This window comes from Pelobates fuscus, chromosome 2 (assembly GCF_036172605.1).
Source record: "Pelobates fuscus isolate aPelFus1 chromosome 2, aPelFus1.pri, whole genome shotgun sequence".
Classification (NCBI taxonomy): domain Eukaryota; kingdom Metazoa; phylum Chordata; class Amphibia; order Anura; family Pelobatidae; genus Pelobates; species Pelobates fuscus.
Genome location: NC_086318.1, coordinates 251,062,253 through 251,084,994, shown reverse-complemented (window position 1 = coordinate 251,084,994; position 22,742 = coordinate 251,062,253). Strand labels below are relative to the sequence as shown.

Here is a 22,742-nt window from a genome sequence, read left to right as displayed (position 1 = left end):
CATGAAATAGCCAGTTCCACAGATAAAATGCGATGAAACACACAATGCTATTTTTAAGATGTGGAGGACCGATCAATCTATAAATGAAGTTGAAGTTCAATTAAAAACCCTTAGCCCTGTAGTAGCGGGGTGGGAGAAAACACAGTAAAAAGAGTAAGCAATCCACAAGTTTAGACTGTTAAATCAGTACAGTGCACCGGGCCTGTCATGAAAAAGACAAACCTGGTTTTAAACAAAAGATACAATTAAAAAATATAAGAACAAGGAAAGGTGCCAGAGCCACTCTCCAAGTCAACCAATAGGTTTGTCCAAAGCACTAGCAAGAAATGGGGTTACTTTTCTAACACAAGATGTGGATATCCCAGAAGATGTCAAAGGAGACTAAAGCAGTGAATGAGACTATTAAGTTGAGAAGACCGCTTATGAAAGAGTCCATCCCTCTGAACAAGAAGGGTTCGAGCATGCCCCATCAGTAGGCAAAGTCAGCATCCCTCTGGATCTCAGTAACAAAGCCCAAGGTACGTCCCTATTGAAGACGTTCCTTAGAAAAGGAAAGCTGGTGATCTTCAAAATCCTAATGCATTTTATTCTTGAGTGCTGACATGATGCAGTTCTTGTCACAGAGGGTTTGCTTCAATGCTTTCCTGTGGGGATTTTACAGAGAGCTACTAGAGGCAGTCTTAATCCTACAATGTAATGATTGCAGCTTCTCAAAAACTGCAACTATAGTGTTCCTTTAAGTAAACCTACTTTTCACAGCACCCTAAGGCCACTGGATCGTAAACAGATATTTCACCATGAAGGTTCTTTGACCTTCTATAACTTCTTGATTGGTTGGTTGGTTGCTACTTCTAAGTGCTGCTTCAAAGTGTGTGCTTGGATATATTCTGGAGAGTTTTACAGAGTTTTCAACTGTCTAAGATTTGACTATGAGTTTTCTTTTTACTGTTACAGTTAAGATTCATCTATAGGAAAAGGTTACTGATTGCACAAGGTTTGATTTCCTGTTGGTAATTGGGAAAAAAACAACTGGACTATTGGTGAGCAAATACATATACAGCTAGACCTTAAAATCTCATGGTATCTTGCTGACCACTCGTGATAATCTATTGTGACTAAACTACATACAATGGGGTAGCCAATATCAAAAGTAACAACATTTCATAAATATAGCGTTCTGTCCCTCCGATTAAAAGCTGACATCATGCAAGAGAAAAAGAAATGCTTTACAAAGAACATCTTTACACATAAACCAAAATGATAATTGTGAATTCTTATAAATCTTATTAAAGGTTTTACAACTACACAAATTTTAGCCGATTTATTGCAACTTAACATTGAAAGAGATAAAACATTAGATGCAGAATTACTAAAGAACTGCAATGAATCTCAAAATCCAAGTAATTGTTCCAACCAGGCAATGTGTTGAAAAAGTTTATTGTATATAGTAGATTTGAACTCCAATATACGCTGAGTACTAGCTATACCACTGTTAAGTTTGTCTGGTTTTGTTATTGTTATTTGTATAATTTCATCACTCAGGTGCAAAGCCTTAGACAGGACGTAGTCTACAACTGTCAATTGAATGCTATGTTGTCCTGGCTGCGCCAAAGCTTGTGCATTATTTTATCTATGATTGTATGATCTTCGATGAAACATAGTCTAGCTTATTTAAAATAATAATAATATGCATATACTCCTGCCACGGTTTATCGTGCTTACATCTATGTACGCTGTTGTGGCGTTTTGTTTCTGCTTTGTACTCACCTGCATACCAAAAATAAAGAATTCAAAAAAAAAAATCCAAGTAATTGTAAAAAGGAGGGAAAAAAAAACGGATGCAAAACAACTCAATTTATGCCACTGACTTGTGGAACAAGTACAGTTATACAACAATTATAAATAAGAATAACAATATAATGGTAGCTAGAGTAATACCTTAAACCTTCTGGAGTTGGGGTAGCAAGGTTTGGATTTGGTGGATCACTGTGGCATCGGGGTACCTTTACAGGACGAGGACTGTTGCGATGAGTAGCTAGGAAATAAAAAAAAATATAGCTAAATAAAAATAAAATGTATATATTTGGGAAGATACATTACAGCTACACAACGAGATAGAAGCATATTCAAGGGTAGTTGCAGCATTGTGAAATATATATAATTAAATAGGATAATAAATTACTACTTATATTCATGCATATATTGCTGCATGTTATTATCAAACACTAAAGCAGTAAGGGACATTAAGTTAAAATAATAAGATAAAAAAAAAACATAAAACCTGTGTTCATATATGCAGTTAATACGCGTGCACAGGGCTCGAGTCCTGCAGGAACGCGTGGGAACGGCGTTCCTGCACTTTTTCCACAGCAGGAACGCCGTTCCCATTACTAGTCCTGCAGGACCAAGGGCTGGCACAAGCGGCTGCGAGAGCAGGGGGAGCACAAATCCGAATCCCCTGCCTCTGACTGGGGACTCGGATTTCTAAACTCACCTCTCCCCCTGCAGTCAGTGGAGTCGTCCAGCCTCTCCTGATGATGTCAGTAGGAGGGGGCGTGACTTTCTCTGCTCTTCTCACAGGAACGCTGGGGAGCAGAGGAAGCCACGCCCCCTCCTCCTGACATCATCAGGAGAGGCCGGCTTACTCCACTGACTGCAGGCTGCAGGTTCCAGATCCTGTCCCAACCCTCCAGGCCCAAGGTAAGCCTCAGGGAGGGGGGAAGGCACTTTAGGTTTTTTTTTTTGTGGTTTTTTTTATCCCTTTCCTCAGTCCCTGTCCCTGTCCCCCTAGTTAAGGCCCTGTCCCCCCTCCTCAGTCCCTGTCCCCCTATTTAAGGCCCTGTCCCCCCTCCTCAGTTCCTGCCCCCCACCCTCAGTCCCTGTCCCCCTATTTAAGGCCCTTTCCCCCCTCAGTCCTTTTCCCCAGTCCATGCCCCCCTCCTCAAGCCCTATCCCCCTCCCCAGTCCCTGTCCCCCTCCCCAGTCCCTGTCCCCCTCCCCAGTCCCTGTCCCCCCTCCTCAGTCCCTGTCCCCCCTCCTCAGTCCCTGTCCCCCCTCCTCAGTCCCTGTCCCCCCTCCTCAGTCCCTGTCCCCCCTCCTCAGTCCCTGTCTCCCTCCTCAGTCCCTGTCCCCCTCCTAAGTCCCTTTCCCGAGTCCCTGTCCCCCTATTTAAGGCCCTGTCCCGTTACTCAGCCCCTGCCCCCTTACTCAGTCCCTGCCCCCTTACTCAGTCCCTGTCTCCCTCCTCAGTCCCTGCCCCCCTCCTCAAGCCCGGTCTCCCTCCTCAGTCTCTGTCCCTTTCCTCAGTCTCTGTCCCTTTCCTCAGTCTCTGTCCCTTTCCTCAGTCTCTGTCCCTTTCCTCAGTCTCTGTCCCTTTCCTCAGTCTCTGTCCCTTTCCTCAGTCTCTGTCCCTTTCCTCAGTCTCTGTCCCCCTCCTCAAGCCCTGTCCCCCTCCTCAAGCCCTGTCCCCCTCCTCAAGCCCTGTCCCCCTCCTCAAGCCCTGTCCCCCTCCTCAAGCCCTGTCCCCCTCCTCAGTCCCTGTCCCCCTCCTCAGTCCCTGTCCCCCTCCTCAGTCCCTGTCCCCCTCCTCAGTCCCTGTCCCCCTCCTCAGTCCCTGTCCCCCTCCTCAGTCCCTGTCCCCCTCCTCAGTCCCTGTCTCCCTCCTCAGTCCCTGTCTCCCTCCTCAGTCCCTGTCTCCCTCCTCAGTCCCTGTCTCCCTCCTCAGTCCCTGTCTCCCTCCTCAGTCCCCGTCTCCCTCCTCAGTCCCCGTCTCCCTCCTCAGTCCCCGTCTCCCTCCTCAGTCCCCGTCTCCCTCCTCAGTCCCCGTCTCCCTCCTCAGTCCCCGTCTCCCTCCTCAGTCCCCGTCTCCCTCCTCAGTCCCCGTCTCCCTCCTCAGTCCCCGTCTCCCTCCTCAGGCCCCGTCTCCCTCCTCAGGCCCCGTCTCCCTCCTCAGGCCCCGTCTCCCTCCTCAGGCCCCGTCTCCCTCCTCAGGCCCTGTCTCCCTCCTCAGGCCCTGTCTCCCTCCTCAGGCCCTGTCTCCCTCCTCAGGCCCTGTCTCCCTCCTCAGGCCCTGTCTCCCTCCTCAGGCCCTGTCTTCTTACTCAGCCCCTGCTCCCTTCATCAGCCCCTGTCCCCCTTCATCAGCCCCTGTCCCCCTTCATCAGCCCCTGTCCCCCTCCTCAGCCCCTGTCCCCCTCCTCAGCCCCTGTCCCCCTCCTCAGCCCCTGCCCCCCTCCTCAGCCCCTGTCCCCCTCCTCAGCCCCTGTCCCCCTCCTCAGCCCCTGTCCCCCTCCTCAGCCCCTGTCCCCCTCCTCAGCCCCTGCCCCCCTCCTCAGCCCCTGTCCCCCTCCTCAGCCCCTGTCCCCCTCCTCAGCCCCTGTCCCCCTCCTCAGCCCCTGTCCCCCTCCTCAGCCCCTGTCCCCCTCCTCAGCCCCTGTCCCCCTCCTCAGCCTCTGTCCCCCTCCTCAGCCTCTGTCCCCCTCCTCAGCCCATGGCCCCTTCCTCAGCCCATGGCCCCTTCCTCAGCCCATGCCCCCCTCCTCCTAAGCTCCTGTCCCTCTTCCTCAGCCCTGCCACCTTACTCAGCCCATGGCCCCTTCCTCAACCCATGTCCCCCCCCTCCTCCTAAGCTCTTGTCCCTTTTCCACAGCACTGTCACCTTACTCAGCCCCTGTCCACCTTACTCAGCCCCTGTCCACCTTACTCAGCCCCTGTCCACCTTACTCAGCCCCTGTCCACCTTACTCAGCCCCTGTCCACCTTACTCAGCCCCTGTCCACCTTACTCAGCCCCTGTCCACCTTACTCAGCCCCTGTCCACCTTACTCAGCCCCTGTCCACCTTACTCAGCCCAGTGCTCTTACTCAGCCCCTGCATACGAGCATCAGCCCCTGTCCCCCTCCTCAGTCCCTGCCCCTCTTCTTCAGCCCCTGTCCCTCTTCCTCAGCCCCTGTCCCTCTTCCTCAGCCCCTGCCCCTCTTCCTCAGCCCCTGCCCCTCTTCCTCAGCCCCTGCCCCTCTTCCTCAGCCCCTGCCCCTCTTCCTCAGCCCCTGCCCCTCTTCCTCAGCCCCTGCCCCTCTTCCTCAGCCCCTGCCCCTCTTCCTCAGCCCCTGCCCCTCTTCCTCAGCCCCTGCCCCTCTTCCTCAGCCCCTGCCCCTCTTCCTCAGCCCCTGCCCCTCTTCCTCAGCCCCTGCCCCTCTTCCTCAGCCCCTGCCCCTCTTCCTCAGCCCCTGCCCCTCTCCCTCAGCCCCTGCCCCTCTCCCTCTTCCTCAGCCCCTCTCCCTCTTCCTCAGCCCCTGCCCCTCTTCCTCAGCCCCTGCCCCTCTTCCTCAGCCCCTGCCCCTCTTCCTCAGCCCCTGCCCCTCTTCCTCAGCCCCTGCCCCTCTTCCTCAGCCCCTGCCCCTCTTCCTCAGCCCCTGCCCCTCTTCCTCAGCCCCTGTCCCTCTTCCTCAGCCCCTGTCCCTCTTCCTCAGCCCCTGTCCCTCTTCCTCAGCCCCTGTCCCTCTTCCTCAGCCCCTGTCCCTTTCCTCAGCCCCTGCCCCCCTCCTCAGCCCCTCAGTTCCTGTCCCTTTCCTCAGCCCATGTCCCCTTCCTCAGCCCATGCCCCCCCCCCACCCTCCTAAGCTCCTGTCCCTCTTCCTCAGCTCCTGTCCCCCTCCTCAGCCCCGTGCCCTTACTCAGCCCCTGCATACATGCGTATAATTTTTTGGGGGTGAGGGGGAGGGGGGGGCGGGGTGTGGATCTGGATCTGGGGTGAGTTCCTGCACTTTTTTACCCAGGACTTGACCCCTGCGCGTGCACTTTCATATTTCAAGGTAAAAATATTTCAGCTGTGACTAAAACATGTCAAAGGGATGTTGCCAATGTTGTTTTGTGTGACTGCCTCATTTATACATCAAATGAACAATCCAAAAATTTAACTGCAAATACAATACTTGCTAGTGTAATTTTCCATGGCAATTCAGCACTCAGCACAAATGGTTTTAATTGCACAAATGATGTGTCTATCTATTAAAATAGCTCTTAGTTGTGGAATTATTTGTTGACGGGAATCTCAGGGAATTACATATATGACATGCTCTACAGTGTTTAAGTTATCATGTGTTTTAATACTAAAATATACAATAAAAAAATTCTGCACATTCATTAGGCTTCCATTTCTTGGAATTAAAAATCAATGGGGAAGGATGTTTGTACACTGATAAGACCCACCTTATATAGTCTTAAAAACTACATAGGAGGTGAGACATAGGAGGTATAGACATACTCGCGAGTGTAATTAAAGGTGCCTCGCGAGTACAGACATTACAGTGCCTCTTCTGTTTGCGAGTGAACAGTAAATGGAAGGTTCTATTCTCGCCCAGAGCAGCTCAGTTCAGTGTCATTGGGAAATAACTTTTCACACTTTCTGACATGGCACAGGTTAATCATCTCAAATTTCTAATGTCTACTCCTAGCTGAACATATATATTATTTTTTTCTGCCCATACATGGTCCATTTTCTGCAATCGGCTGCCATCCAGTGAAAGGGTGCCATTTTCTATAACTATGACTTAGCAGTTTAGCTGCAATAGCCACAATTCTGAAGATTTAACCATAAATGCTAAAAGTGATGAACAAAATGTGCAACTAAACTAATACAAATTGGCACCGTATTGACAGAAAATGGCCCAGTGGGCAGGTTTATATTACTTTTCCTCCCAGTTTAAGTTTGTCAGATGAGTAAAACATTAACCCCTTAACACCGCAGCCAAATGTACAAGTTGTGAACAGAACTAAACGTAAACAAAACCTGGCATTTGCGCTATATGTCTGTCCAACCGTAATTCACCTCTTTCATATTAAATGCATCCCCCTTATTATATATCATTTTATTCAGGGGAAACAGGGCTTTCATTTAACATCAAATATTTAGGTATTGAACATAATTTAATATAAAAAATATATAAAAAAATGGGAGAAAAAAATAATTTTTTAATTTTTTTTAGTTCTATGTGACATTTTAACTGTGGATGTCAAAATACTGTTTGCTTTTACTGCAATACAATACACATATTTGTATTCAGCGATGTCTCACGTGTAAAACAGTACCCCCTATGTACAGGTTTTATGGTGTTTTGGGAAGTTACAGGGTCAAATATAGCGTGTTACATTTGAAATTGAAATTCGCCAGATTGGTTACGTTGCCCTTGAGACTGTATAGTAGCCCAGGAATTAAATGTACACCCATAATGGCATACCATTTGCAATAGTAGACAACCCAATGTATTGCAAATGGGGTATGTCCAGTCTTTTTTAGTAGCCATTTGGTCACAAACACTGGCCAAAGTATTGCAGCAATAATATCGTCCGTGTAAGTGCTGTTTGTGCGTGAAAAATGCAGAAAACGTCACTTTTACTGGCGATATCATCGTTGTAATACATTTTACTGTTTTGAAACACTAATATCTGTGTTCAGCAAAGTCTCCCGAGTAAAACAGTACCCCCCATGTACAGGTTTTATGGTGTCTTGGAAAGTTATAGGGTTAAATATAGTGCTAGCAAAATTAAATTCCCTATACTTTCGGCATGGGTTGTCAGGCAGGTCCCGCTAATTGTAATTAATTAGGATACCTAATTATGTAAAATTATTACATAAATATATGTGTAGAATTAATTTTTTTTTTTTTTTTTTTATTTGATAAATTTTTATTGGGTTATAAGTATACAAATACAAAAAATGTTTTGGTAAAGCGAGTAAACATCGAGGTTGCATTTTCTATACAACTTAGTTAATAAAACAGTAATAAGTTAATTCATTACAACTTATAAGATGACATATAGCTTCAACAGTGTACCATTTTACAAGTAATTTTAGAGTGAGGATGGTTAGGCAAGGAGAATATAATATTATAACATGAGCAAGAATCATATGCAATAGGTTGTGATATGTGAAGGTGTCGTCTCATGCAAAAGTAGAGGTTGAAATAAGAAGTAGTGTTTGGGAGCACTCTAATAGCAAGGTGGTTAGATGATAGCTGTTCGCCCATGAAAAGCAAGTCGAGTGCATTGACAGTGAAGTCTTTGTTTAGGGTTTCTACTTTATAGCCCTTGCTATAGTAGAGTCCTGCTACACCATGAGTAAATACAATTTTTTAACAACATTGATAGAAGGTATATGTAGGTGTGGGTGTTTGAATGAACATTTTGAATATGTTGGAGAACCAAGAATCTGGGTGACATGTTAAGTCAAAAAGTAAGGGTTGGGAGCGTTATGAGGAGAGGGGAGTGAGGAATTTACAGTGAGTTGGTCGAAGGTGGGAACGGGTGTATTTGGACCAAGGATCCCAGATGGATAGGTATTTAGCATGTCTCCCTGTTTTGGAAGAGGTTATTCCCTCCATCAATTTAATATCTTCCACTTTCGTTATCCATTCCCTGATTGAGGGGGAGTCGGCTTGTTTCCAGTGTTTGGGGATCAATTGGGAAGCTGCCATGACCAGGTTGCGGAACAATATCAACTCTAGTGTTTTAAGTTCGGGCGGGGGTAATAGAAAGATATAGTGATTTGGGTCGATAGTGAAAGTTTTATGGAAAATTAACTGGATAATTCTATGAATTCTCGACCAGAATTTATTAATTATCGGGCATTGCCACCAGATATGAGCATGATGTGCATTAGGAGCTTGACATCTCCAGCAAAGATGGGATGTTGCGGGATAGAACTTGCTGAGTTTGGCCGGAGTATTGTGCCAGCGGATTATTCTTTTGTAGTTACATTCCTGAGCGTGAGTTGAGATAGTGGATTTATGTACGGTATTAAAGATGTTTTTCCATTGCATTTCAGTAAGGTTGGTTGAGAGTTCCTCTGTCCACCTTAGTGTAAAAGTCGGGGGAGTTTGAGTGTATGTCTCTCTAATTATGATGTAAAACGTTGAAAGAGTCTTTATCTTTGGAGGGTGAGAGGTGCAGATCATTTCGAGTCTAGTGAGTGGTCTATTGCCCTCTGGTAGGAGATAATGGGATTTGATGAAGTGTTTTAGTTGATCATAGAAGAAGGATTGAATCCCTGTGTGTGAGTCAGATTTGGTGAGATCTCGTAGTGGTTTAAGCTCCTTCCCGTTTAAGGCCTCATTTAATTTCAAGTAGGGTCCTGTGAATTTAAAGCCAAATTGTTTTCCTGATACTCCTTTATGCATAAGAGGATTTAGCGTTAGAGGATAAATTGGGGAGGGGAAGGGAGAGATATTTGTGTGTTTCCTCAGTTTGAGCCATATGCGGAATGTAGGAGATATTGTTGGGTGTTTAAGTAAATTCCCTGTGAGTTGGGGAACATCTTGAAGCCAGGTATAAACCTGGAGTGGAAGGTCCAGAAAGCTATTTTCCAAAGTGACCCATTGGAGTGTAGTGTGGTTTCTATTCCATTCATAGATTCTTTGTAAGTGAGTAGATTTGTAATATGTTTCTATGTCTGGAAGGTTTAGGCCCCCTTGTTCCCTTCTTTTTATCAAGGTTTGGTATGCTAGTCTGGGAGGTTTGTGAGACCAAATAAACTTGAGGAAGAGTGATTTGACAGTGACGAAGAATTTCGTAGGAATTTTGAGTGGGATAGTTTGGAGGAGATAAAGTATTCGTGGAAGGATATTCATTTTAAGAATATTAACACGACAAAGTAGGCTGAAACAAGGTTTATGCCACCTAATAAGGTCTTTTGTGATGTCGTCTATCAGCGGTGGGAAGTTAATCGCGTAGGTATTATCTAGAATGCTGGGAATGTGAATTCCTAAATATTTAATTGATTTGGTTGTCCAGTTGAAGGGGAATTGGGATCTAATAGCTTTATTTGTCTGATCTGATGAACAAATAAGCATTAGGTCACATTTAGTAAGGTTGGCTTGAAAGAATGAAAGTTTGCCGTATGTTTCCATTTCTGTAATGATGGCAGGAATAGTCGTTATTGGGTTTGAAATGGTGAAGAGAAGGTCGTCTGCGAAAGCGGTGACTTTGTAGTTCTGTTTTTTGACTTGAATTCCCTGTATTAAGTTATTATCCCGAATACCTTGGAGGAATGGTTCCAGGACTAGAATAAACAATAGTGGTGATAGGGGACACCCCTGTCTCGTGCCATTTGTTATGCTCACTGATTTTGAGAGTTGACCGTTAATTCTCAGTTTTGCTGTAGGCTTAGAGTAGATCATATTAATCCATTCCAGCCATCTGTCTCCGAAATTTAAGAATCTAAGGGTATATTTCAGCAGCGACCAATTAACCCTGTCAAAGGCTTTCTCGGCATCAATAGCCAATAAAGCACTTTGAGTCTTGTGTGTGTGGGCCCAGTGAATAATGTTAATAATTTTTGTGGTATTGTTTTTAGCTTCCCTACCCGTAACAAATCCGGCTTGATCAGGGTGAATTAGTGTTGGTATAATGGGTTTGAGTCTATTTGCCATGATTTTGGTTAGAATCTTTAGATCGATATTGATTAGGGAAATTGGTCTGTAATTACCACAGATTGTTGTATCTTTTCCTGGTTTAGGAATTACTGTAATGGTTGCTTCGAGAGATGAGTTTGGAATATGTGACGCTATGTGTGGCATGTTGTAGGCATTGATGAAAGGTTGTGCCAGTATATGTGAAAGTTCTTTATAGTATTTCCCTGTAAAGCCGTCGGGGCCTGGGCTTTTACCTAATGGGAGTGATTTGACTGTATCGTAAAATTCCTCTGTGGTTATAGGGCTATCTAGGAAGGCAATTTCGTTATTTGGAATAGTATGTTTTATCCTAGATTTTAGAAAGGTTAGTATACTTTCTGACGTGGGTTTTGTATTAGAGAGGTTATATAGTTGGGAGTAAAAGTTGTGAAAAGAGTCTAAAATATCTGACATATGGCACGAGAGGGAGCCATCTTCTTTCCTGATTTCAGAAATGAAGGAGAATTGTCTTTCTGTCTGTATAGATCTAGCTAGAAGTTTACCGGCCTTGCCACCTTGGGAGTAATATAGGTTTTTCGTTAGAGATAGTTTGCGTTTGGCATGTAGATGTAGAATAGCCGAGAGTTCAGAACGTTTATCTGAGAGTATTTTAAAGTCATCTAATGAAAGAGATTTTTTGTGGTTACATTCCAGGTGTTTAATTTCCCTGGTGAGAAGTTCTACTTTTTTGTCTCTGTTCTTTTTTAGAATTGATGCTGCTTTAATCAGTTCCCCTCTAGTGACTGCCTTGTGGGCTTCCCACGTCATAATTGGAGTTGTGTCTGGATGGGTATTTTCAATGAAATAAATAGATGTTAGTTTACGCAATTCTGTTAATACCTCCTTATCATTCAAGATAAGGTCATTTAGTTTCCACTGGGATAAGGGCATATTTACTGCTGGGATGGAGATGGTGAGGGTCATAGAGGCGTGGTCTGACCATGTAATCTGACCGTACGTGGAGGATTTTATGAGAGAGAGGTATCTATGTTGGAGGAATATGGTGTCAATCCTAGAGTAAGTACCTGCTGGGTGGGAGAAGAAGGAGTAATCTTTTTGCGTTGGGTGTATAGCTCTCCAACTATCATAAAATTGGGCCTCGGCGAGAGATTTTTTAAGTAGAGTTCGTGTTTGGGTCTGGTAGTTTCTAGACTTAGAAGTGGTATCTAAGTTCTCATCTAGAGGGATATTGAAGTCTCCTCCCAGAATGAGAATACCATCTTGAAACATGTTGAGTTTATGTAGTATTTTTGTGAGTGTGAGATTCTGTTTTTTATTGGGAAGGTATAGGTTTGCCAGAGTGAGCTGGGTGTTGCCAATTTTGCCCTTGACAAACACAAATCTCCCAGAGTCGTCTGCCAAGTGGTCTTGGTAAGTGAATGATAAATGCTGGTTTATGAGAATTGCAACTCCCCGAGATTTGGATTCAGAGAAATGGCTAAAGTAGCCCACTGGATAGTCTTTATTACGCAGATTGGGTGGGGATTTTTTCTTAAAATGCGTCTCTTGGATAAACACAATCTGTGCTTTGTTCCTTTTAAAGTCTGTAAGTGCTATGTTACGTTTTTCAGGGGTGTTTAATCCTCTTGCATTTTGTGTAAGAATATTTAGGGTGGTCATGTTCGTCTTTGGTTTCTTTGGATTTGTTGGTGTCTGGGAGAGTGGTGGGAGTGGGTGAGAGTGCGGTTTGGTAGGAGACTAGATGGAATTAGTGTATCGTAATCAGACGTATGTTTGTTGTTACGTCAGAGAGATGTTACTTGGATTGTTTAAATTCAAGTCTCAGCTTATCTTACTGTAGCTGTCTATAGAAAATGAGATATGTGTCCGTATCCTGGTTCTCCACTGTATAAGCTATCGCTTATCCGATTCGTTGGTGGGACAAAGTGTAAAAAATATTGTAATGTGTTCAAAAGAAAAAAAAAAAAGAAAATTGGTACAGAATATTTACAATGTATCAAGCAATAGCGTAATGCCACTTATATTATACAAGAATTAATAACAATTTTTTAACAAAAAAGATAAAAAAAAAGAAAAAAGATAACCTCGTAGAAAAGAGTAAAGTTTTTAGTGGTGATGTGTAGAATCTCCACTTATTAGATAAACAAGAATTTATTTGACTCGCTAGTAATGGTCTAAGTTAGAACTAATGGGGGGACAAAGGAGGGGAAGAAGTAGAATGAGTATAAGGATGGAGGAGGGGGGGAGGTAGTGGAGAAAGAGTAAACAGGAAGGAGTAGGGGTAAGGAGAGAAAGATAATGAGTTTTCCTAGTGGAAATGAAGTTCAGTCTCGACACAAGAGATTGAACCAAAAAATAAATGGGGTCGTAACGTAGCGCTGGCGCTAGAGACCCAAGCTTCAATCCTATATATTTTTTTTTTTTTTTTGCTAGTTGTAGTGGAGAGGAGCCGCAGAAACTTCAATTAATTAATTTCTCCTCTAGTTAGTATTAAGTAGGGAGCTCTTTGAAAACCTATTCTATGTTAAAGAATTAAGATTACCATAAAGGTCTTAATGATTAATTGTAGGTGGTAAGGCCTCGACAGTTAACTGCAGAGAGTACACATAATATTTTCTTTAAAGGGTATAAGAATTGTGTAGTTAATAATCCTTTTGTGCCTATGTTCTGACTGTAGGGTCACCAGTATTCGTCCATATCAGGTCTGGTGAGGAATGGTGGAAAATATCTACACCATTATACATATTACTTTAGAGATATTCTAGGGTTAGATCGCCTAAATTAGCGGTTGGTTAGAGATATGCAAATTTCCTATAGCGTTATGTTACTCAGATAGTAAAACCCGGCAGTATCATTACCAAATATTACAGATGTTTTAACATGTTTACAACGAGCTACTCTTAAGGTTTATGTGTCGGTTATAACCCTGTGCAAGTGCAAACTCAGGTGTTACACTTTATAAGTAATAACAGGTGCCTTGTAGTGTGGTTCAATTAGATAAGCAGCAATCACTGGAGAGTCTAAACAATAGCAATATTGACATACAGAAGGTGAGATAACAACAGTCTACTGCTTTGGTCTAGCCGATTAGAGTAATAGAACGGATAATATTTAGGATTTCTATACTCGTCATCTCACTTTGGCATTATAAAATCATAATTAACATGTCAGTTAAAGAGAAAAAAAAAAGAAAAAAAGGGGATTATTATACGACCTGTGAGGCCTGGTTTCCTGGAGCCTCTATTAGGAATGATCTAAGTAGGATATCAGTGAGAGTCACATATGAGGAAAGTTCTCTAGGTAGGAAGTTGTGACTAGAGATAAAATATGAAGGTCCAGTTGATAAGTCTCAGTTCAGATGAATAGGTTGCTTTTCAAGTATTGTTTCCCTTCAGTTTAGAGGAGGAGGATTTTTCGATATTTGTTTCGCGGTTTTCAGTTTGTTCCAATGTCTTGCGGGCGTTGTCTCTGAGGTGTATTTTCAGTCGGGATTCTATTCTGTCTCTGGTTCGGGGAAAGGAACCTTTGATCCGGTCGTCTCTTTCTTGCTGGAGTGGACCACTTATTTCGCTGGGATTGATGGAGTGAGTCTTGATTCGGAGGTGGTGTATTCCAATCAATGACTGTAGTGGTAGGGAGGTCTAGGGCTCTGAGGAATGGAGCGACATCCAGGAATGACGTGATAGAGTGAACTATTCCCTTGGCGGCTACAATCAGCGCAAAGGGGAATCCCCAACGGTATCTAATATTTCTCTGTCGGAGTAATTCTGTGACTGGTTTTAGGGCCCTTCTCGCCTGAAGGGTGTACCATGACAGATCTGGGAAGATTTGTATGGGGTTGCCCTGAAACAGTAGGGGTTGTGATGTGTCCCTGATGGCTTTCACTATATTATCTTTTATGTTGTAGTAGTGAAGTCTACAAATTATGTCTCTTGGTGAGTCTTGTGTTATGCCTCTCGGGCGGAGAGATCTATGGGCTCTATCTAGCAATATAGGATTATCTGCGGGGGAACCGAGGATTAGGTTAAATAGCTCAGCGAGTATTAGCGTTATGTCCTCACCTTGGGCCTCCGGTATCCCCCTGATTCTCAGATTATTTCTTCTTCCTCTATTATCGAGGTCGTCGATGTGTCTCTGAGTTGCAGCCCAATTTAGAATTTGTGAGTCCAATGTTGTTGCTATATTGGTAATTTGGGCTTGTAATACGTCTTTTTCTTCTTCCAGGTCCGATACCCGTAAGTTGAGCTGTTGGACGTCTGTGCCCATTACTTCCAGTTTGGATTGGAATGAGGTTTCTATTTTTCCCAGCGTTTGCTGTATTTGTTGGATATCAGCCTTCGATGGTAAGTTTTTGATCAGAGTTCTAATATCTAATTCGTCTTGTTTATCTGTTAGTTGTGAGTTTTCAGAGTAACAGGGACTATGTGATAATGAATTCGAAGGGGAGTCCATATCCGCCATGTTTTGGGCCGCGGCCGCGGCCTCCGACGCACGGTCAGGATTTTCTCTAAAATAGCGGGTTAACGAACCCGATTTGGATACAGGCGTCTTCCCTGTGTTGCCTTGAGGGTTATTCTGTTTTCTGTGATTGCCCATGTTTTATGGTTCTCTCCGATTGCTGTGGATTAGGCTCGGGTCAGAAGCAGAGGGCTTAATGTGCGTCCATCAAGCTCGGCGGTTGGCCACGCCCCCCCGTGTAGAATTAATTTATGTATATGTATACATATGTGTATATATATACGTATATATATATAATTTTTTTAAAAATATTTTTATTTATATATAGGTATATATATAGTGATATATACGTATATATTTATGTATATAGATATATATATTATGATATATATATTATTTTGTTCTACGTGTATTTTGATATAAATATATATATTAATATCACAATACAGTTAGAACGAAATAACACATCTATATATTTTTTTATTATTTATTTTTAAATATTTTTTTAATTTTATTTTTTACGTATTTACATATATATTTTTTTATATTATATATAAATATATATATAACAATAATTATATATATATTTAATCAGTATCAGTCTACGTGTAATTTGATATTAATATATATATATATATATATATATATATTAATATTTAAATACACGTCGTGTATGTGTAAGTGTGTGTGTGTGTGTGTGTGTGTATATATATATATATATATACTTAGATCATATATATATATAATATATATGATCTAAGTATATTTTATTTGTAACTGTAATTTTTTTTATTTCTTTTTTTAACTAATATTTTATTTTTATTACAGGACAGGGGGCAATGACAGTGTCAGCCAGTGATTTCACATCACTGGCTGACACACAGGATCAGTGATCACAGTGACTGCCTGTCACTGTGATCACCTCCTGCAGATTGGGTAATTGTAAACAGGGGGGAGTGCCTGGGTGGTACAAGCACTCCCCCCTTCCAATCTGCAGGGGGATCACTGTGCCAGTTACATGTGTCAGCCAATAGGCTGACACATGTAACACTGATCGCAGTGACAGGCTGTCACTGCGATCTCAGACTTCGCAGATCGCGGTCACTGACCCCAGGGGGACTGCCTGGGGGGGCAGGTAAGTCCCCCGACCGCGATCTGCAGAAGGGGAAAGCCGCCGGCCGCATGTGTCAGCCGATTTGAAATCGGCTGACACATGCTGAATACTGGTCGCAGTGACAGCCTGTCTGCAGCGGGAGAATACCGCCGGCCACGTGGGCGGCAATAAAAGCGAGGACGTACTATTACGCCCGCCGGCGTTTAGAGACGGTTTCTGCGTGGCGTAATAGTACGTCCTCCGGATTTAAGGGGTTAAAGATAAATGGTACAATGAGATTATTATTATTTTTGTACGGTTTGTTTTAACTGAATAAAAGCCCACTGGAAATCACTAAATAAATCACTGGAAATAAAATCACTGGAAATCTGCAGTTGCAGTATCAGTTATGCCTGTAAATTACTATTGCAATGCCATACATGCATTGGGAAGTGAAAAAAAAGATTGCTTCACTTTAAGTACATTTTCGTTTTACATACATGCTCTGGTCCCATTGTGTACTTAAAAGTGGGGTAATGCCTGTATGCAGTATTGCACATCCTACTGCAAATGTATGGCAATAGCAGTGCTCAAAAAGTAAACTTAACTCGATAGTCATTGGCAAGTGGAATTAGTGGGATTTTAGCACTGGCTATTGTATCCTTTGATCCCCACCACCTCTGAGGATCTTTAGTGTGCTAAAAAGTCAGTCATCGTGACGGTGCAAGATTCCCTAGCAGTGTTGAAGTACAGAGTGGGGAATAAGCATACTGAATCTCTGCAGAGTGCCTAAGGATAGTTCATGGGCTGCAATAAACTGCTGCACACTCCCCACACAGGCCGATGGATATTTAGGAAGAGATCAAGTTCCTCTCTTCTTTCAAATGTGCAATACAACCAAAATAAAAGTTCTTTCTTAACGACATTGAAATTTATAATGATTATGCGCCAGTCTTCACAGTGATTAACTTTTAAATCATGTACTACATTACTACAAGCACATGCCTCCCAATGGACACGATTTCGGCAGGACGGTACAGATATTAAGGTGTACCCTCAGTGTGCTGGCCTTTGATGATTGGCAGGAAGCTTGGAGTGAATTCTCTTTCCAGGTGGGTCCAGGGCCACTTACACAACTCACGTAACTAGCCCATTCATCGCAAAGTTGGGCGATATGCAAGTGAATCAATATATTGTACTATCAAATCGCTTTCAATTACAAAAACAAAAAAGTTATAAAGCAGTAGGGACTACATATATGACATGGTGCATGCTGCAAGTCATTTGTGGAACAGCGAGACAGTGTTTACCTTCCATTTCCAGAGATCAGATTACAGAAGGTGGTATGCAAATTTAGGCCTAGCTAATAGTGTAGTACCCGAAATGTTTTAGTCTTGACTACAGAAACTGCATGTTTCATAGTTTTTTTTTAAATCTATTTTATTAACCTGGCAGCAGAAGTTATAGCAAACGCATCGTTCAAGTGGTTTTCACAAAGTTTTTACTATGTTAACTAAATGTCACAAAGACAAATCCCAATATTAGCTGTGTGTGCAGATTTAAATTCTACTATTATTAAGCAGGCCTCAAAGAGGAACTGTCATAGTATAGTAAAATGCAAGAGCTTCACAAATGGATACTCTAAGTACCAAAACCACTTTCTCTTGATGGGCTAATTTTGGTGCATAGATGGTTTCCCTTTTTTTTTTCAGAAAGCAAAAAAGCTGGCAAAATATGGGTTATGAAAGAAATCCAACAATACCGTTCCGTTTTATGAATTGCGGGGAATATGTTTTGCTGAATATATGAGCAAATAAAGCAGCACTAGGGATTATTGCAGAGATGAGGGAAGGGAGGGCATAAGTAAGCAACAGTCACAAAAAGCTTTAAAAGATAATGGATTATTGTTTTCTTACCAAGGTACAAACCTGTGATTGGACTGTGGGGTTTTCCAATAACATGGCCAATGCATTCATTCATGAGAGCTTGTAAATTCTATAAGAAAGCCGATTGACAGAAACATGGAGAAAAAAAACACATTGAGAATGTTAAGTTCTTCAGTCTGCTTTTCTAATGCCAATTAAAGAATGGCTATGTACACTTGTCTCTCTCTGGGTGTACAATTACAATAGAGAGAATGAAAAGTAAAAGAAAGAAACATGGGGGGGTGGGGATGTAACTTTCAAGAATGTTTGCATTTGTTGTGCAAGAGGTGTGATTGCCCCTCTAATTCCTTAAGGATGGAGGCAATTGTCAATGTCTAACCTAATCTTACACTTTAACCCTACACTATCTTTGACTCTAAAACAACATTAACCCTAACACAAAGTGAAACCTTACCCTAAGATAACCCCTAAATTTAACCTTCACTAACCTCACTAATAATCCTAATGTAACTCACTCCTAATATAAAATCTGATATTAGAAAGGGGTTTTACTGTATTTGACACTACTGTGGTATGTTGCCTGCGTCTTTCGCCAGCAAAACACAACAGTTCCCATCAACCCCAAACACGCTACAGTCCTTATAACAGTCCGTCTCATCTACACACACACACACACACACACACAAACAGTTCCAGTCTCCCCCTCAATCCACACAACAAACCCCATTTACCAACAACCCTTATCCTACCCACACATACACACTACAGCCACAATCCCACCCCATACTATAGCATCTAATCCCACACCGACAATCCACATTTCCCCCATAAACCTTCCCCTATCCCCTCACCCCCCCCCCCCCCCCCAAACACACTCTAAAGCCCCTACACCTCCAAATACACAGTATAGCTGCTATTCCTCTAGGAACACACATTACAGCCCATATTCTCCCAAGTACAAACATTACAGCCCCTATTCACACGGACAGACCACACTGCAAACATCACCATCACCATACACAACCAAGCAACACACTGCCCCCACCAACACACCACACTCATGCACTCCCAGACCTCGTCACACTTAACATTCAACCACCCATCAAGTCACAAATCCTATTGAACCCCAAATGGATCAGGCCCTAAACAAATTCTAAAAACTGCACTTTTACTCACCGTAAATTCCTTTTTCCTTAATATGCTAGCACTACAATAGGGATGTGCTCTTCCCTGGGACAATCATCTGAAATTAAAAACAACACAAAAAGTTCTTCCCCCAACAAGTATAAGACACCAACCTGCCATGGACCCGCAGTCCTTTCCAATAAAACATCAGCGGCTTAATAGTGCAAAAATATCTAATTTATTAATAAGGGGGGGGGGATGATGTACTGCCACCATATTAAGGAAAAAATAATTTACGTGAGTAAAATTGCAGTTTTTCCTGACATATGGTGGAAGTACAATAGGGATATATATATGTTGAGATCCCAGAGCTATGGGCGGGAATTATGCAACCACCGCTTGTAACACCTTATGCCCGAAAGCAGCGCCAGAGGCAGAGTATACTTCTAGTCTGTAATGTTTAACAAATGTGCTAAATGAAGACCATGTAGCAGCTCTGTAGATATCTTCAGGTGAAGCGTGCGCTTTTTAGGCCCAGGAAGTTGCCATGGCTCTTGTAGAATGAGCTTTGAGGAGGTAGGCAAAGGCAGATTTTAGAAAGAATAAGCTAATTTAATAGTGTACACGAGCCATCTAGCCAGAGTAGACTTAGAGGCAGCATGACCTTGACAAAAAGATGGTCAGTATTCCTCTATGCAGAGGAGCGGACTAAGTAGATTTTAGAGGTCTTCCAACATCCAACTTGTTCCAATTTTCATCCAGATTGGAGACAGACTGATTACTAAAGGTAGGCAGGAAGATTGGTTGATTAACAGCCCTGGGAAAGATGACTTTTGGTAAAAACAAATGGTTTTGGATAGAGAACAACCTTGTCTTCAGTAGAAGATTAAAAAGCCATAATTTCACCTATTCTCTTAGCAGAAGTTATAGCCACTAAAATACAGTTTTTAGAGACAAGAGCTTTAACCTCCCTGGCGGTCTGATTATGCCAGTATTTTTTAATGTTAAAGCGGTACATTGTTTTGGATGGAAATTTGTTGTTTCATATTGTATGCTTGTTATTCTTAGGAATAACTCACTTAAAGCTGTCCAAACAAGAGTCTAGTAGACATCCCAGGTATGATAAAGTTTGAAACACAAAATCATAAATAATATAATAAATAATTCTAAAAAATAATATAATACATTTAACTAGAAAAGCTACAATTTCTGTGGAAATTGTGTGAAGTGTTCTTGCCTCCACCAGTAGTCTACAACTGGAGTGGGCAGAGTAACTATTATTTATTTATATAGCACATTTAATTGCAACGTTGATGCCCAAAATGCTTCACAGTTACATTAAAACATACATTTATGGGGGCGGAGCCTGACCTCGGAGCTGCACGGACGTGCATGCCGCAAGCTCCTGCCAAGCGGGCGGTATCTGTGGCTAAAGTCATGGCTACTGAGCCCACAGCACATCCAGGGTGCTCTACCCACACTGGGGGAGCACCGCTGAACGCAACGATGCCTCACAGATGCCCGTCGGAACCGGGTAGCCGGCAGACCGCGTGCGGCCTAATGGCGATTGAGCTGGGGGGAGGCGGACGCTCTCCCCAGGGCCAGACCCAGCAATCGACGCTGATGGTCTCCTACCCCTCCTCTTTGGACTGGTGGGGGTCAACCCGGTCCGCACTAGAAGCCCAGCTCCCACCCGACCGCCACTGTATACCAAGCACAGCGGACACGTGGCAGAGCCCGGACCACACATGATGGCAGAGGCCCCTATGCAGACGATTGAAACTCCCAGCCAAGCACGTGAGACCCTCCTCGAACACTATGACTCCAGGCTGGAGGCAATCTTCCAAGCCTTCTGGGACAAGCTGCAGGCAAGTACCACCAACACCCACCCCACACGAGGTATGAAGCAAAGCTCACTGGGGATGGCGGGAAAATTACCCACGGGGAGGACACTCACCCAGGCAACACGATATGCCATCCGCCGCACCCCCAAGCCGGGAACCCACCCGCCGTATAAACCGCAAAGGCGGAAGATTCCTCGCCGCAAGCGGCGCCAAGCACCCAGGAGACCCGGTCACACCACCTCTAGAAAGGACTCATTCATACGCCCTCAAGCCTGCAGTACCATCAGGTGGGCCCAAAACAAGGCCTGGGGCTGGACCGCGACCATAGCAGGCCCCTGCCCAGACGACGGGCCAACGAGCCAGCGGCAGGACCCAGCGGAGCTGCACCTTTCTGTGCCCCAGCCCGGGCTAGCACACGAGACCTCCAGAACAGACATAGGATGAGGCACCCGGGACTGCTGCCAGGAGGGGGCCCACGGCTTCTGACCCTGCTCCTACTGCAGAGACTCTTTCTCCACCCAGCCTGAGACAAACAACATCCCAGTATAAACTGTATGAAAAGTTTGCCTGTCGTAATGTACCTCTGCTAGCCAACCACAGCTTATACACAGTTGGATCTTATAATATTGCTAACGAGCTATCATATAACTATGCTAAAAGAAATGGTGTACTCTGGCATTAGCATTTACACACCCACTTTTTGCATGTTTACTCTCAAAGCTTTAATGACCACTCAATAAGTCTACCTATTCTGTAAACTTACTATTAGTCTCACTGACCAGCATACATAGTGTGCTTTTATTTTCTATTGTTTCTTTTCCTTTTAAGCTACTGCAAACCGTACTACTAGATATTGCTATATCAAAGCTTAACCCCTTAAGGACCAAACTTCTGGAATAAAAGGGAATCGTGACATGTCACACATGTCATGTGTCCTTAAGGGGTTAATATGTATAGCCTCCCTAGCTAGTACCCACTTAACTTAACCCTAGCAACGGTTAACTTTTGTTAAATTAACTCCTTAAAATTGTGCATGTCAGACAGGAAAGCTCACATGTTAATTGATAGGTCAATCTACTGTCTACGTTTTTCTCTCAACAAAACTTAAAAATTGTGCCGTCTATTCACATGCCATGTTATGATTATTGTCGGTTATCGCTTACGACTGCTATCGTGGCTGAGTAAGCCTATTGTTATGCCATGCACAACAGAAAATAAAGAATTAAAAAAAAAACAAAAAAAACATACATTTATAAAAACATTAGCAGGTGTACAAAAGGCCCTGTCTATGACATCACTTGCTGCTCCAGCCTGGCACAGTTCAGAGTATTTTGGCGGTTGCCATCTTCCAACGGTCGTATTTTACAAACTATAAATCCTACAGCGAAGAGCTTTATATTGTGAGAATCACAAGACCCAGACCTACATTTTGATGCATAGTTTGTCTCTGAAATATTAAAAATGAATGTCAATGGACAGTGTGAGTTGCAAATAGGGATCGACCGATATTGATTTTTTAGAGCAGATACCGATACCGATAATCTGTGAACTTTCAGGCCGATAGCCGATAACTCGCCGATATTCTGTACATTTACCATTTTGAAAAATAAACTATTTCTAACGGTAAATGCACAAAATATACATGCCTTATGTAGTGGATGAAGTGTATTTAGACAGGGGAGCTGTGTGTGTAGTGGATGCAGTGTGTATTTGTGTAGTGTGTATAATGAATGCAGTGAGTGTTTGTGTAGTGTGAATATATAGTGTATGCAGAGTGTATAGTGAATGCAGGGAGTGTGTGTAGTGTGCATTTATAGTGAATGCAGAGTGTGTGTTTGTTTGTGTAGTGTGTATAGTGAATGCAGAGTGTGTTTGTGTAGTGTGTATAGTGAATGCAGAGTGTGTTTGTGTAGTGTGTATAGTGAATGC

General features: G+C 43.3%; 1 protein-coding gene across 4 annotated transcripts in view; it reads right to left on the bottom strand.

Annotated features, from left to right (window-relative positions):
• MAP3K4 (mitogen-activated protein kinase kinase kinase 4) overlaps positions 1-22,742 on the bottom strand; it is a 175,598-nt gene that overhangs the window by 54,720 nt on the left and 98,136 nt on the right. For 2 of the 4 annotated variants that reach the window (XM_063443339.1, XM_063443341.1), the window contains exons 14-15: positions 17,887-17,953; positions 1,939-2,035 (exon numbers count right to left, since the gene is read on the bottom strand). In XM_063443339.1, coding sequence (XP_063299409.1) covers positions 1,939-2,035; positions 17,887-17,953 — 164 coding nt within the window. Of the gene's footprint in view, positions 1-1,938; positions 2,036-17,874; positions 17,954-22,742 lie in introns of all 4 variants that reach the window. The other 2 variants (XM_063443338.1, XM_063443340.1) reach the window with 1 other exon arrangement.